We start from the raw sequence: 16,322 nt of genomic DNA, 5'->3' as shown, positions 1-16,322 counted from the left end.
TTTTTAATCTACATACAGAATAATTCTGTCTCATTGTAATCATAATGGGATAAGGTCTGCTTTTCTTCATTTAACATTTTATAGACTTATTTTCTCCCTTGGAGAGAAGGCTTCATAAGTTCTCTATGCAAAGCTAACTGGTCCATTCTTCATAAGCCTCATTTTTAATGATTGCATGATATTACATCAAGTAATTGTGTCATAATTTCCCTATACTTAGGACATTTTCATTATTTCCAGTTTTCTGGATTTTTTATTACTATAAGTATTATGATGCAGATTGTTTATCTTGCCTGACAATATATGTTCATATAAGACAGGGAATAAAATCATAAATGGGTGGAACGTTTGGACAGTTCTATCAAAAGGAGTAACTCTAGCTTTATTTTAAAAGTCACAAAGTGCATTTCTATTGGTTGGTCCTCCTGAGCCTCTCTCTGACCCACCTCCCTCATCCCCAGTTGACTCCTGGGATAATCCTATGGGATTTGAGGAGCAACATGTATGGGAGTCTGTAATTTGTGGGTTGTTAGAACCCTTCAGAGGAAAACATCATGAATTATCAGAGACCTGGGTTCCAGTCCTGCCTCAGCCATGCATAAGGTGATCCTTATATATATCACTCAAAACTCATCAGGCCTTAGTTGCCTCATCTGTAAAATGAGGATAAAGATATGTGCTCTGCCTCTTATGGGAGTCAGATAGGATAATGGATATGAATGTTCTTTGTGTAAATCCTGAAGATTTACACAGATATAATACGGCATCATTCTTCTATAATTGTTTCTCATTTAACTGGATGCTGTGATGTCATGTCTGAGTTCCTTACAATGAGCCTTAGAGGTTTTCTGGGCTAAACAGACCTGTGTTCAAATCCTGACACTACAACTTACCAGTTACAGAGCTTTAGACAAGTTACTTAACCTCAGTTTCCACATCTGAAAAATGGACTAGTGATTTCTGACGTCATAGAGCTATCCTGAGAATAAGCACATGATGGCTACTCATCAAATATTGTCTTCCCCTTCCTTTCCTGTACAAGTGCTCCTAGGCCCCATCGGGTGCTGCTGTGGGTTGAATCATGTGCCCCAGAAGTACGTGATTTAAACCCTAACCTCTGTGCCTGGGGTTATAATCCTATTTGGGAATGGGTTGTCTTTGTTATGTCAATAAGCAGGGTTATCATAGGGTGTATCTTGAGTCAATCGCTTTTGAGATACAAAAGAGATTAAACATGGGTTAAGACAAATGCTAAGACACTTGATGGGCCAGTTAGCTGTGAATGAGAAAACCGCTTAACTTTCTGATGGCTAACCCCAAGGCAAAAGCCCTTGATCCTGAGAGGGGCTGGGCACAGAAATATGGGAGGATCAACAAAACTTGATCACCATTAGGAGAAAATTCCAGTCCACAGCTGGCAAAAGGCAAGTCCCTGGGACCACCCTTCGTGAACGTGAAGGGTGAGCCAGTATGGGCTTTAGCCCTTCATGAAGATCTGGACTTCATATTGAAAAGCTTTTCTTTAGCTGTCTTTAATAACTGTCCATTCTTGAGCACAAGGCATAAGACTCAGCTGTGATTTTACAAGTACATCTGTGAAGCCCCTATCACTATGAACTTCAAGCCCTTCACACAGGGGCAGATGCTCCCCCACTTGTGTTTTCATAGCCCCTCATTCCTGCCAAAGCCTTCAGTGCGCACCGCCCTGGACAGCCATTGTGCAAGGAGTCAAGTCACAGCCCTACGCCCTACGTCAGGTTCCTTGCTGTCTCAGAGGGGGACAGGCTACCACAATGCGGTCAGGGCTGCAAAGGGGCCATTACAGAGCTCTCCAGGAGCTCAGAGAGGGAGGGTAAGGCCAAGGTGAACAGGAAACAGTGATGCCTGAGCCAAGCCCTGAAATATATCAATAGAACTGGGGCCCAGGGACAGTGGTTTTCTCGGCCAAGGAAGCAGCTCCCAGTGTGTCTCTCGTAACATACGTCTCACTTTGCCACTGTTGTCATTTCTTTAATGGCTCTCTTCCCCTCAAGGTTGTGTGCTCTGTGGAGGCCAGGAACTGTATCTTAGTCATCTGTGAATAAGCCATGCTTGGCACACAGTAGGTGCCAATATGGGTAGAATCAGTGGGTAGATGGACAGACAGATGGATACTCACTGATTAGAACTTCTGTGTGATAAATTGACTGGTGTTCTCAGGAATTGGTCTTATGAACTGTACCTTCATGTCTGCTCTGTCCATATCCAGATTGCTGTTCCTAATGCTGTAATCTCTGTTTTGTTCCCTCTCCAGGCGGCAGGAAATGCCGTGAAAAGAGCCTCAGACAATCTTGTTCGTGCCGCCCAGAAGGCTGCATTTGGCAAAGCTGACGATGATGATGTTGTAGTGAAAACAAAATTTGTAGGGGGCATTGCTCAGGTTTGTGATTAAATTCAGAACGGCGTTTACCCCCAAAATGTTAAAAAAAAAAAAAAAAAAAAAACAAGCTCATTGCTGTGAGGTTGATTTCAACTCATGGCGACCCCGTGTGTGTCAGAGCAGAACCGTGCTCCACTGGGCTTTCACTGGCTGATTTCTCAGCAGTAGATCACCAGGCCTTTCTTCCAAGATGCCTCTGGGTGGACTTAAACCTCCAGCCTTTTGGTTAGCAGCCAAATGTGTTAACCATTTACACCACCCAGGGACTCAGTTAACCATATGCATTGCTGTCGAGTCAATTTCTGACTCATAGCAACCTTATAGGACAGAGTAGAACTGCTGATTTGCTACTCAGTCAGTGGCCAGAAGTCAGCTTGTTTCCTTGGGCCGTCTGGGTCATTGGTCCCAAACCCGAAACCTGGGCTGGGAGGCTGGTCTCCAGAGCTGAGAGCGCTATTCCTGGTGCACTGCAGTGTCCCACTAAAGCTGGGGTGTGGAGCTCATAAGGCAAGCAGTGCAGGAGAAGGCCGCTTCCTAAAAAAGATTTCGCTCCATCCAGCTTGTTGCTTTTCTTCTAGATCATTGCTGCCCAGGAGGAAATGCTCAAGAAAGAACGAGAACTGGAAGAAGCAAGGAAAAAGCTGGCCCAGATCCGCCAGCAGCAGTATAAATTCCTGCCCACGGAGCTAAGGGAAGACGAAGGCTAGAGCCAGAGACAAGATGGCAAGCCCCAGGGACCAGCCCTACAGGACTGGACAGCAGTGTTCCTGAGAGGCCGGGCACTTGCCTGGAAACAGCCCGCCTCCCCTGGGGCGAGCCTAGAGCCCCAAGCGCCCCTCATCACTCCTCTGTCCTGTCAGGCACCGGCTGCATGATCGTGACATCACATGGTACAGTGTCCCACCCATAGCTCCTCCGCCGCCTCCCCTCACACCTCACAGTATCTCAGGAGAGAGGGGTGCACATCTCGTGGACTGTTACCAAAAAAGAGAAGTCAGTATTACATCGTTCTCAGACGCTTCTGCTTTTGTTGGTCCTTCTCTAGGCCTGCACCTGGGCCTTTCTGTGACATCTTGATAGGAAAAAAGAAGAGTGGCTCGGGGGAAGTCATCGGTGTTGTGGATATTCGTGATATTCTCCTCCTTCTCAGGAGAAGATGGACTTTGGAGCTGGACTTGGTTAATAAAAGCCAGAAACACGAGCAGCATGGACTCCAGGGGTGATGTGGGTCCCCCTCCCGTACCTCGTACCTCGCACTGGCTCACCCCAGAGGGTGAAGGATTACCACTCCTGTTTGCACATTCTCTTGCCTCAGTATGTAAGCTCCTTGTTCCATCTAGACCCATCTTGTGTTCTGTGGCCCAGAAAATTGAATGATTATTTTGTTCCTCCATAATCACAAGGGCAGAGGGTGGGCAGGCCTGTCGGGGCTGGGTGAGCAGGGGCTGGAATAAAGCCTGTGGGCGCCTTACTCTGCAGAGGCTGGTGCAGTTCCTAAAAATCCACCCGTACGGACCCATGTTCCCCAAATGACAGTCAGTGCAAAGCTCCTCCTGAAGCTTTCAAGGTGGGAATCCAGGTGAAATAAAGAAATTCCTCGGTGTCCCCATCTTCGGGTTCCATATCAGCTTCTCTGCTCTCAAAATGGTCAGAATTCACAATTGAAAGGCGTCTGCTTAAAAATCATCTGTCCTCTCTGCCAAGGTGGAAGTTGTTTTTCCTGCATTGTAATATTCCTAAAATCAACGTGAACCTTTAACAAAGTGGTTTTGCTTGTTATCAAATAAGTGAACCCAAAAAAAAAAAAACAAGCCCATTGTGTTGGTTGCAATTCCTGGTGGCCCTATAGGACAAAGTAGAACTGCCTCATAGAGTTTCCAAGGAGCGCCTGATGGATGTGAACTGCTAACCTTTTGGTTAGCAGCTGTATCAGAGTCCATTATTTGGATATCACAGTCCCAGATTTTCATACCTCGTGCCTCCATCTGCCTTGTTTTCTCTCTTCAGAGCTCACTCCTCAGAAGGCATTTTAAGACCTTGAATTTACTTTTAATCTGAGCCATTACCTAAGACAGTACATGAAGGGTTAATGGCTCAGAGAATAGTGTCTTTGAAAGATGAGTTAATGGAGGTACCTGGTTTTTAAAACTTTGGTTAGACAGTCATTCTCTACTTCTCTGTACTGATGTGATCTCACGTTTCATATTTCATCCACAGTATCATTTCAATAAGAAGCCCTCGTGGCCAGGTGGTTAACCACTCAGCTGCTAACTAAAAGGTCAGTGGTTCAAACCCACCAGCTGTTCGTGGAAGGAGGATGTGGCAATCTGCTTCTGTAAAGATTACAGCCTAGAAAACTCTATGGGGCAGTTCTACTCTGTTCTGTAGGGTTGCTCTGATTTGGAATAGACTCAGTGACAGTGGGTTTTTTGTTTGTTTCATTTTTATCATTTTAAAACTTTACCCAGAGGGAAAAGGTGGTACCTTGGTCCTCAGAAAGTGTCACTCTTATATACCTTGCCCAGTGACCCCATTTTAGCAGATCCTGGCCCATGTTAGGGTTTTAAAATATTGAACTTCTGACAGTTTCCCATATTAGAGTCCTGCAACTGCTATGCACAATAGAATTTTTTTCCAGACAAGTAGAGGAAATACAGTCTAAATGCGAAGCAAGTGGAGAGTGTAGAAAGTGGAGTAGGGAGGCCTGACCTCTGGAGAAGAGAGGAGCTGGCGGAGCCCTGGGCACACAGGGAAAAGCTAATACAGCTCTTCAAGGAGCCCTGGCTGCACTTGGCTGCTAACCCAAAGGTCTGTGGATCGAACCCACCAGTGGCTCCACAGGAGAAAAGACCTAGGAAACCCCGTGGGGTAGTTCTGTTCCGTCCTGTAGGGTCGCCAGGAGTTGGAATCGACTTGAGGTCACCTAACAACAACAGCAATACAACTCTTCATCCCCACGCTAGCCTGAACCCCCACCCCGCATCTGAGAATGAAACTCTGAGTGCCCGTTTGACTGGGGAAGCTCCCCTGTATCCCAAGAAGGGATACGAGGTACCTTCTGAGACTCATGTCAGACCCAAAGGCTCAGAATCAGGATGTGTTAATGGCCTCATTTGGCAGGACTCTGGGGAGCCCCCCAAGGCTTCTCCCACTCCTGCACCCTCTCATCTTCCAGCTACATCCAGGCGTCTCCCCTTCCACACGTCCCAGGCATTCCAGGAGCTAGGCATCGGGCAGAGAGTGACTACCCTCTTGCTGGCTTATGACTCAAAGTCATTTAAACCCTCTGCTGCATCTGAAAACTGGCAACGCCTCCAGAGACAAACCAAACAGAAAAGCCTGTCTTTACAACTGAAGAGCAGGCACGGAACAGTTTATTTTTGTGGGACCTGTGTAACCATCCCCCGGTCTGCCCTTGGCTGCTGCTAGGAGAGGTTTGGAAGTCGGTTCCCATTTTTCACGAGGTGTGGTCCTGGCTTTTCACCCTCTGGTCCCCGCCCACCCTGCATGCGTGCCTACGAATGGCCCCGTGCCTGGCGCAGTCTCTTCTCATTTCATAAAGTGCTTGAAGGGCTGTGTTTTGTCTGAGCATTATTTAATAGGTGCTTATTATGCAAGTGTCCAAGTGGGGCCTCTTGGGTCTTCTTCCAAGGGAGATAATGCGGGTATGAGTGCGTTCGGGGTGTGAGCTGCTAACACAAGGCTGGTCTCAGGTTCAGGGTGGCCTCAGCCCAGGAGCTTCGAGACCCCTCTCTGGGAGCGGGTGTGGGGATGTGCGCCTTCTCTCCCAGAATTAACTTTGAACTGTTGTACCCAGAAATTGTTGTCTCTGGTGGTCCAGAAATGACCTTGAACGGACTTCAGCGTGGCCCAGTGACCCAGGAGTTTGCGTTTTGTTTGGATTTGCCTTTCAGAGGGCTTTGGCCAGAGCCACAGGGTACCAGGTACCACTGAGTTCCATTCAGCTTTCCTAGCACCAGAGGAAATCCAAAGTAGGCATAAACCTTGAGTAAAAACCAAAACACCAAACCCATTGCCTTCAAGTTGATTCCGACTCCTAGCAGCCCTATAGGACAGAGTAGAGCTGCCCCATAGGGTTTTCAAGGAGCACCTGGTAGATTGGAACTGCCAGCCTCCTGGTTAGCTGCCACAACTCGTAATCACTACGCCGCCACCTTGAGTAGGAAGATGCGCCACATTGGGACGAGCAGACAGCCCTGGTTTAAACTGCCATGTACCCTGTCAGGTATGGCCTTGCCGCTGTGTGCAGCCAGGCACCTCAAGTCCCAGGCCGGTCACCTGGGCCCTCCAGGTCAGCTCCGGAGTGGCCGCCCACCTGTGGTCTGCACACAGGCCCTAAGAAATGAACCCGTGTAGCTACAGCATGTGTTTTTATCATAGAAAACCCCATAGGGCTTCCGACAGGTGTTACCTACTTGTTTGGGGGGTATTTTTTCAGTCAGTGAGTTTACGGGCAACCAAAGCCATTTCTGAAAAAAGAAATTTTGCAAACCCCCCCAAAAGTGTAAACCCCACCTCCAAAGTGATCCCAAAGACTAAAACTTCACGCACAACCCAGGCTACAGGGTGATGGTCGTGAACAAGCCATGGTCTCTCCCCCAGGGAAGGGGAAGCTTGGTTTCCCACTTGGTGGATGACACCCTACAACCTTCTCTCCCACCTCTGCAGCCTGGGCTCTGGCAGGACCTCAGGGATTCTGGCCTCAGGACCCCAGCGCCAGCTCTCTGCATGCTCTTTCTGCCACTCAGACTCCCGAGGACGCATCCTGTCTGCTGACCCAAGGGAGCCTTGGCAAAGCCAAAGACATTCAGGGGAAATGCTCAGGCTAGGAGGCAGTACTCCAGAGTTCAGAAACTCAAAATATCCTGACAGCCGCAATGGAGGCCCAGTACCCCCTCTCCACAGCCTCCGCCAAGTACTTACCTCACGAGGTGGCTACTGATGGGAGAAGGTGTCCTCCTCAACAAAAAAAAAAAAGAAAGGGGTCCCAAAATACCACATTTAAAGTTCCCAAGACTGCTGCTCCATCGTTCTGAGCTTGTGATGGTATGATATGTTTAAGGTCACTAAGAATGGGCAGAATGAAAGATTTCTTTGAAAAGGTTTGGATTTTGCCTTCTCTGGGCCCACCTCCCACCTCTGCAGTCAGCGTCCATGTGTGTCACTCCATGCACGTCTCTTTGTCTGTCCACAGTACCCAAGGCTGCATGTCACTCAGCCACCTTCTCACAAGGCTGCAAAATCCAGAAGAAGACAAAACAGGAAAGTTAAGCCCTGCTCTGTGTCACCATGTCTTTGCCCTATTGATCTGGCCACATAAATTATTATTTTTTATTCATCAGAAATAAAGTTTTAAAGCAATGAGGCGTGAAGGTCTGATGGGAATGGGAGGAAGGGGGAGGAGAGGGAGGAAGGGGGAGGAGAGGGAGAATGTGTCCTTATTGTGTGAGAAATTCTTCCTTGAGCGCCAGCTCCATAGTTACCCAGACGCTGTTGGGGGTGGGAGGTATGACAGGCAGAGCCACAGGATACCAGGTACCACTGGGTTCCATTCAGCTTTCCCAGCACCAGAGGAAATCCAAAGTAGAAATAAACCTTGAGTAAAAACCAAAACACCAAACCCATTGCCATTGAGTTGATTCTGACTCATAGCAACCCTATAGGACAGAGTAGAACTGCCCCATAGGGTTTCCAAGGAGCACCTGGTAAATTCAAACTGCCAGCCTTCTGGTTAGCTGCCTCAGCTCTTAATCACTACGCCACCACCTTGAGTAGGAAAATGCAATTATTTTCCTTAAAGAAGCAGGCTTCGTGGACAAGGAGCTCAGGGGCTTTTTGACCATGTATGTTAACCTATGTCGGGGCTCTTTGACCATGCATGTTAACCTATGTCAGGGGCTCTTTGACCATGCTTGTTACCTATGTTGGAAGGTTGCACAGGGGCAGCAGGGAGGATGAAGAGCCCAGGTGTGTGGTATGTAAGGGTGGGGAGTGTGTCCCGAAGACCATTGAACAAATCGTGCTTAGGAGCTTGTCATTTATCCTGCAGGTTACGGAGAGCCTTGCTTTGCTTTATTCCTACCCAGTGTCTCTAAAAATCCTGGTTTCAGGTCTTTTCTCTCATACCACACTTCTGTCGAGAGTCTCAAACACCAACACTCAAGGGTAACAAACGGGGTGGAGAAATTTGGCCACGTGTTTTTCGTGAACATTCTCTGCCTAAACAGAAGATTGTAGCCTGAACTCCCCAGCGTGAGAAGCCCCCAGCCCCTCCGTGCCCAGGGCTGGCTGTGGGGCTGGTACCTGTGAGGGACGGGAACAGGCCTGAGCTTGTACAGCTGTGTTAGGAGTTTCCTGTCTGTTGGGGCCTCTCAGAAGACCCTGCAGTTTATTTTTAGAAAGTGGAGTTTAATTCTCTTAAGCCCCAAAACGAATGTTCTAGACTCAACAAAAGGATGAACATGTTGTACATGTGGCCTGGGTCTTGGGGTGGTCCTAGGTGGGAAGGGGTCCTGAGCTAGGCACAAGGGCCAGTGCTCCCCAGCACCCTGATATTGCAGCAGCATTTGGGGAAAAGCCAGAGGGGAGAGGCTTTAGGAGCTCCAGGGGCAGGGCGGGTAGTGGTGTCCCAGCTCCCAGGACTCCTGGCAGGAGAGGAGATGGGCAGGGAATAAAAGGTCTTCCAGCTGAAGACCTTAGGCCCCTGGGGAAAGTTAGTCTCCAGTGAGGGAGGGAGCAGGGACTTAGGCTCTCCAGGAGGATGGGATGGGGAGGGGTGAGCTGCAGTAGGCCCTCAAAGGATGGGAAGCATTTGGGCTGGGGCTGGTGGATAGAAGGAGGAGAGAACTTTTGGGGGTCAAGGCACTAAGGCAAGAAAGGGAGGGGAGGGTGGAGAGAGGACCAGGAAAAGACCTGGAACTGGTGACTGGAGGCTGCCTGGCAGGGCTGGTGGCACCCTGAAATCAGGGCTTCATCCAAAAGGAGGAAGGGGTCACGGAAGCAGAGGAGAGACCAGCCAACCCCAGGCTGCCTGCCCCCCTGCCTCCCTGCCCCCCTGCCCCCCGGCCACATTCACCACGTGCCCGGGCTCACCATCAGCTCACCTGACAGACTGGGGTGGTTCCCTTGGGTACCATGAAGTAATATGACACCCAGTTCTCTCGTCTTCATCATGGGGGGACCCATATTTGCTAGTAAACCCAGTTTTGCCCATCAGGGCTGTTCTTTGTTACCTAGAGGAAAGCCCTTTGCCCCCAAGTTTGCCGTTCTCATTGTTATCCCTCCTGGGTGGTTTTGACCACAGGGGGCAGTGTGGTTGCATGGGACTTGAATAAATACAGCAGTCCTGTTTTCCCTGGAGAAAAAGGGGGCATTTCATTGGCAAATAAACTTAAGAATCAAGGTATAGAAGTTAAACAGGTTTATTTACCATGAGACTTCTCAAGGGCTATAAGATGCTAGTATGCACTGTGAGTCTTTAAAAGGAGCATATAATATACAGTGTTGCCCCACTTTTTTTTATTATTATTATTTTTTTACCTTAGAGCACTTCTTTAAATCCCAATATATTTTGAGGGCTGAATGTCCCAAGGACCACAAGGTCCCTGAGTGGTTCAAACGGTTTGCAACTTGGCTGGTAACCAACAAGTTGGCGGTTTGAAGCCACCCAGCAGCACCAGGGAAAAAACAGACCCAGCGATCTGCTTCCGGAAGATGACAGCCGAGAAAACCCTATGGAGCTGCTCTATTTTGTAAAAGACGGGGTCTCTCCAAAGTCACAAACCAACAACAACAACAGAATCAACAACAAACCAAGGATGCACCTTAGGCGACCACGCTGAAGTCCTCCTGGAATTACTGTCTGCCGCCCTGCCCCCTTAGCACAGGCAGCACGCGCTGTCTAGGATTACTAGGTAATATTTCTTCTGTGTGGCAGCCACAACTAGGTCACAGCAGGGATCACGTCTTGTCACACGTAGCCTCCCCAGCACCTCAAACGGAGGCTTGGACATACTAGATATCAAATAAAGATTGATCGCTGGGTGATAAAATTTAGACCCCGAAATTTGCAACCAGTGCTTATGACCTGTTTGGGGATCAGCTATTTTGGACTCTGGCTGATTTGAACTTCAACATACAAAAAAGTTTGTTCCCAAATAGCTACCACCCACCCTAGCCGCCCCCTTCCTTCCCCGGTCACCCTGCCCCACCAGACCACAGGGCGAAACAATTGCCTAAAATAGTTTCTCCGAAACATTTCTTCCCTAGGGTCCCCTTCCTAAAACAGCTGCAAGGAAACACAACTTGATCCTAAACATCCTGAAACCTCCTGGTAACATTTGCCATTGTTCAGCAAAATCCAGGAGGTGGGCAGAGGCTGGTGAGGGTAGGGTAAGGAGCGCCCAGGGGCCATCTCTAAGTTGCACCCTCCTCCCCCAATTTCAAGATGAATAGACGGCTATGCTGGCAATGTCTCAGCAGAAACTCCTTCCTCCCTCTTCCGGCTGCCTCAGTCAGGTCCCTTTCATGTCTGTGGCGCCTTGGAATGTCATTCTGTGCCTCCTCTGGTGCCCCCTTGGACTTGCTCCAGGGGCAAGTGCTCCCCTCTGCCTCTGTCCCCTGCTACACCTCTGAAGGTGGGCTCCAGTCGGTAGAGGGTTGTTACTGGAGTATTGAAAGTCCTCAGATGATGTGAGCTGATCCTTACAAAATGGTGCCTGCAACCCGAATCCCAGCGGAATGTGAAGCCTGTCTAGAAGAGACGGGAAAGGCTAGAGGGGGAAGGATTTCAATGATAAAGCCAGTTTCCTACCACAGTGCCATTGTTTTCCCTCAAAAGGGTGCTTGGGATTAAAAATGTATGTAGACTTTGGACTTCAGATAGATATGGCCTTGAGCAAGTCATTTAGCTCCAGAAGCCTTGTTGTTGTGTGCCGTTGAATAGATTCCTACTCATGGCGATCCCATGTGACAGAGTAGAACTGCCCCACAGGGTTTCCTAGTCTGTAATCTTTATGGAAGCAGATCACCATGTCCTTCTGCCATGGAGCTGCTGGATGGATTCCACTGCTAACCTTTCGGTTAGCAGCCAAGCACTTAACCGTTACGCCACTACTGAGGCTATATGGTGGACCTTGTGCTTGACTCCCCAGTATCTATTCCAACTCCCCTATGGAGCTGCAGCAATATTTGGGGGGTGTTGACCTCAAGTCAGAAGTGGACCTGACTGATCTAAGTATAACACCATTCCTCCTGCCAGTGATGGGTCAGGAATGGGCATGCCACCTGGTTCTGGCCAATGAGATGAAAGCAGAAGTTTGCTGAAGGCATCAGCCTCTCATCCCCATCAGTGGTGAATGAAGAAACCATCTGACCATAAGCAGGACCAGTCTTAGGATGGAGCCTACCTCAAGGACAATCAAACTTTGCATCTTTGGTGACATTGTTGATCTGCTTGTTATTAGAATTAGAACTAGAACCTTAATTTTCCCAGGCTTCTTAATCTCTAACCTAATACATTTCCACCATCTTTAAGCCAGCCTAAGTTGGGTTTGCTGCCAGAACTCCCTAGCTGACCCTAGTCGTGTGGGGAAAGGCCAGCAAACATTGGGCCGTATAGTAGGCATGCAACATTTTTGTTTCGCCTTTCCCTCATGCCTATATAAAAACGATCTAGAAAACGTGACCAAAGAAAACCCCATTTCTCCCACTTTCAAGAGTTAGCTCAAGTCCTCTCTTGTGAATCCTAATCATAGTAGGTCTTCAGTAAAGATGTGAACAACTCTTACCTGGGGCATGCCTCTGGAGTGTGATGTTGGTAACACCTGGACTTGAGCATATGGCTTGCTTGGTGGGTTCAAAAAATGATAACAGACTTCCTTAGACACAAGAGTTCCCAGTTCTGTTTCTAGACCCTGGGATGAGCAGCTGAAGCACAGGCCCTTCCTCCCTTCTTACACCCCTTTTCCCACCCCCCATTCTAAGATGTCTGCCACTGGTAAGCTAGAGAAGTCTGTGGATAGTCACCTAGGAAGCGAACCATCTGAGGAATGTCTGGTATTTAGGGTATGTGGTGTGGTGTGGGTTTGTTTTTTCAGTTCATCACTTGGCTGTGGAAATCCTTAACTATTTTGTCTGGAGGCATTAGCATGGAGCTGAGGACTCCAGGAGTAGAAGGTAGGGGAGGGAGCCCAGCAGCCTTGGCTCTTTTCCTGCGCCTCGGACTGGGTGGTACATCCCAGACTGGGCTGGGCTTTGCTCAGGCTGTGACTTTTCCCTCTGGCCCCCCACAAGAGGCCCCATGGCGTTGTCAGGGGCAGCAGTAGCAGCAGGGGAAAGGCATTTTCTTGGGGAGGGGAGTCACTGAAACCTATAGGTCAGAGTAGGGCAAGGAGTAAGACTTTGTGGTCCAGCTCATTAACTTTGTGCAGGGGACAGAATCTGGGCTGGGTTCTAGTTCTGGCTGGGTGATCTCAGGCGCATTTCTTGACTTCTCAGAGCCTCTGTGTTTTCATGTATAAACAGACATTCTGTCATGATTCTAAGTGGATCTGTATGGTAGACATCTTGATATTTGACAGCTACCAGTTTTTTGAGTACTGATTATATACTAAGGTGCTTTATAAGTATCATCTTCCTCATCACAGCTACCATTTATGAAGGACTTACAATATGCCAGTCACAGTTCTAAGCCCTTTAAATATACTGACTCATCAAATTCTCACAACGATCCTATAAGGTATGTACTAACTCCATTAAAGGGTCCTGGTGGCATAAAAGTTAAGTGCTTGGCTGTTAACCAAAAGGTTGGTAATTTGAACCCACCCAGCAGCTTGGCAGGAGAAAGACCTGGCTCTCATAAAGACTGTTGTTAGGTGCCATTGAGTTGATTCTGACTGATAATGACCCTGCATACAACAGAAGGAAGCCAGCCCGGTCATTGCTGTGTTTGAGCCCATTGTTGCAGCCACTGTGTCAGTCCATCTCATTGAGGGTCTTCCTCTTTTTCTCTGACCCTCTACTTTACCAAGCATGGTGTCCTTCTCCAGGAACTGGTCCCTCCTGACAACATGTCCAAAGTACGTGAAACAAAGTTTCTCCGTCCTTGCTTCTAAGGAGCATTCTTGCTGTACTTCATCCAAGACAGATTTACTTGTTCTTCTGGCAGTCCATGGTATATTCAATATCCTTCACCAACACCATAATTCAAAGGCGTCAGTTCTTATTTGGTCTCCCTTGTTCATTGTCCAGCTTTCAGATGCATATTAGGTGATTGAAAATAGCATGGCTTGGGTCAGGCGCACTTTAGTCCTCAAATTGACATCTTTGCTTTGCAACACTTTAAAGAGGTCTTTTGCAGCAGATTTACTCAATGCAGTGCTTCGCTGGATTTCCTGACTGTTGCTCCCGTGGGCATTGATTGTGGATCCAAGTAAAATGAAATCCTTGACAACTTCAATATTTTCTCCGTTTATCGTGATGTTGTTTATTGGTCCAATTATGAAGATTTTTGTTTTCTTTGTGTTGGTGTGCAATCCTTGCTGAAGTCTGTAGTCTTTGACCTTCATCATTTAGTGCTTCAAGTCCTCTTCACTTCCAGCAAACAGAGTTGTATCATCTGTATATGGCAGGTTGTTAATGAGTCTTCCTCCTGATGCCATGTTCTTCTTCATATAGTCCAACTTCTCAGATTATTTACTCAGCATACAGACTAAGTATGGTGAAAGGATGCAACCATAACGCATATCTTTCCTGACTTTAAATCATGCGGTATCCCCTTGTTCTATTCGAACAACTGCCTCTTGGTCTATGTACAGGTTTCTCATGAGCTCAATTAAGTGTTTTGTAATTCCCATTCTTCGAAATGTTATCCATAACTTGTTATGACTTTGCATAGTCAATAAAACGCAGGTAAACACCTTTCTGATATTCTACTTTCAGCCAAAATCCATCTGACATCAGCAATGATATCACTCATTCCATGTCTTCTTCTGAATCCAGTTTTAATTTCTGGCAGTTCCCTGTCAATGTACTGCTATGACCATTTTTGTATTATTTTCAGCATAATTACTTGTGTGTGATATTAATTATATGGTTTGATAATTTCTGCATTCTGTTGGATCACCTTTCTTTGGAATGAGTACACTTATGGATCTCTTCCAGTTGGTTGGCCAGGTGACTGTCTTCCAAGTTTCTTGGCATAGATAAGTGAGGGCTTCCTGTGTTGCATCCATTTGTTGAAACATCTGAATTGGTATTTCATCAATTCCTGGAACCTTGTTTTTGCCAATGCCTTCAGTGCAGTTTGGACATCTTCTTTCAGTACCCTTGGTTCTTGGTCATATGCTACCTTCTGAAATGATTGCACGTCAAGCAATTCTTTTTGGTATAATGACTCTGTGTATTCTTTCCATCTTTTGATGTTTCCTGCCTGTAAAGATTGCAGCCTGGGAAACCCTATGGGGCAGTTCTGCTCTGTCACATTGGGTCACTATGAGTCATCTACATGATGGTACCCAACAACAACAATCCCATTTTACCGTTGAGGAAACTGAGGCATAATCAAGTTAAGTACTTATTCCATGTTCACACGGCTAGGAAATTGTAGATCTGGGAAGTGAACCTAGATAGCCTAGCTCAGAATTTGTATCTTTAACCATTATGTTTTATTTTTTATCTTTAACTATGACGTTTTATTTTTCATAAAACAAATGGGGGTATTATCTCCCTCCACCCCTGGATTCTACCGTTGGATTAAATTGTGTTTATGTTTCATGCCTTTCCCCAGGGGAGCCCTTGTTCTTAACCACCACACTGATGAACGGGTGAAGGCACTCCTAGTGCACTGCTCTGTGTGTGTGTGTGTGTGTGTGTGTGTGTTTGTCCCAGCGGAGCCCTTGTTCTTAACCACTACACTGATGAACGGGTGAAGGCACTCCTAGTGCACTGCTCTGTGTGTGTGTGTGTGTGTGTGTGTGTGTGTCCCAGTGGAGCCCTTGTTCTTAACCACCACACTGATGAACGGGTGAAGGCACTCCTAGTGCACTGCTCTGTGTGTGTGTGTGTTTGTGTGTGTGTGCGCGCGCGCATGCTTTAGGGGAAAGTTTACAGAGCAAATTCGTTTCTCATTCAAAAATTTATACACAAATTGTTTCATGACATTGGTTGCAAGGCCCACAAAGTGACAGCACTCTCCCCCTTCCACCACGGGTACCCCATGTCCATTTGTCCAGTTTTCCTGTCCCTCCCTACCTTCTCGTCTTTGCCTTTGTGCAGGTGTTGCCCATTTGGTCTCATATACTTGACTGATCTAAGAAGTACGTTCCTCACATGTGTTATTGTTTGTTTTGTAAGCCTGTCTAATCTTTGGCTGAAAGGTGAACTTTGGGGATGGCTTCAGTTCTGAGTTACCAGGGTGTCCAAGGGACATAGTTTCAGGGGTTCCTCTACTCTCTGTCAGACCGGTAAGTCTGGTCTTTTTTGTGAATTTGAATTTTGCTCTACATTTTTCTCCTGCTCTCTCTGGAACCGTCTATTGAGCAATCAGTGGTGGTAGCCAGGTACCACCTAGTTCTGCTGGGCTCAGACTGGAGGAGGCTGTAGTTCATGTGGTCCTTTGGTCCTTTAGACTAATATTTTCTTTGTGTCTTTTGTTTTCTTCATTCTCCTTTGCTCCAGTGGGGTAGATGTGTCTCAGATGGCCACTTGAAAGCTTTTTAAACCCCAGATGCTACTCACCAAAGTAGGATATAAAATATTTTCTTTCTTTCGTTTTTCAATTTTATTGTGTTTTAGGAGAAAGTTTACAGAGCAAATTGGTTTCTCATCCAAAAATTCATACTTAAGTTGTTTTGTGACATTGGTTGCAATCCCCACGATGGGA

General features: G+C 47.2%; 1 protein-coding gene across 2 annotated transcripts in view; it reads left to right on the top strand.

Moving 5' to 3' along the window:
- The window catches only part of TLN2 (talin 2), a 393,238-nt gene extending 387,851 nt beyond the window's left edge, over positions 1 to 5,387 (top strand). For both annotated transcript variants that reach the window (XM_064267460.1, XM_064267461.1), the window contains 2 exons: positions 2,294 to 2,419; positions 2,998 to 5,387. In XM_064267460.1, coding sequence (XP_064123530.1) covers positions 2,294 to 2,419; positions 2,998 to 3,126 — 255 coding nt within the window. In that variant the 3' untranslated portion in view covers positions 3,127 to 5,387. The remainder of the gene's footprint in view (positions 1 to 2,293; positions 2,420 to 2,997) is intronic.
- The last annotated feature ends 10,935 nt before the right edge of the window (positions 5,388 to 16,322 follow it).

The sequence above is a fragment of the Loxodonta africana genome, chromosome 13 (genome assembly GCF_030014295.1).
Source record: "Loxodonta africana isolate mLoxAfr1 chromosome 13, mLoxAfr1.hap2, whole genome shotgun sequence".
Lineage (NCBI taxonomy): Eukaryota > Metazoa > Chordata > Mammalia > Proboscidea > Elephantidae > Loxodonta > Loxodonta africana.
This window is presented reverse-complemented; position numbering and strand designations above follow the sequence as displayed.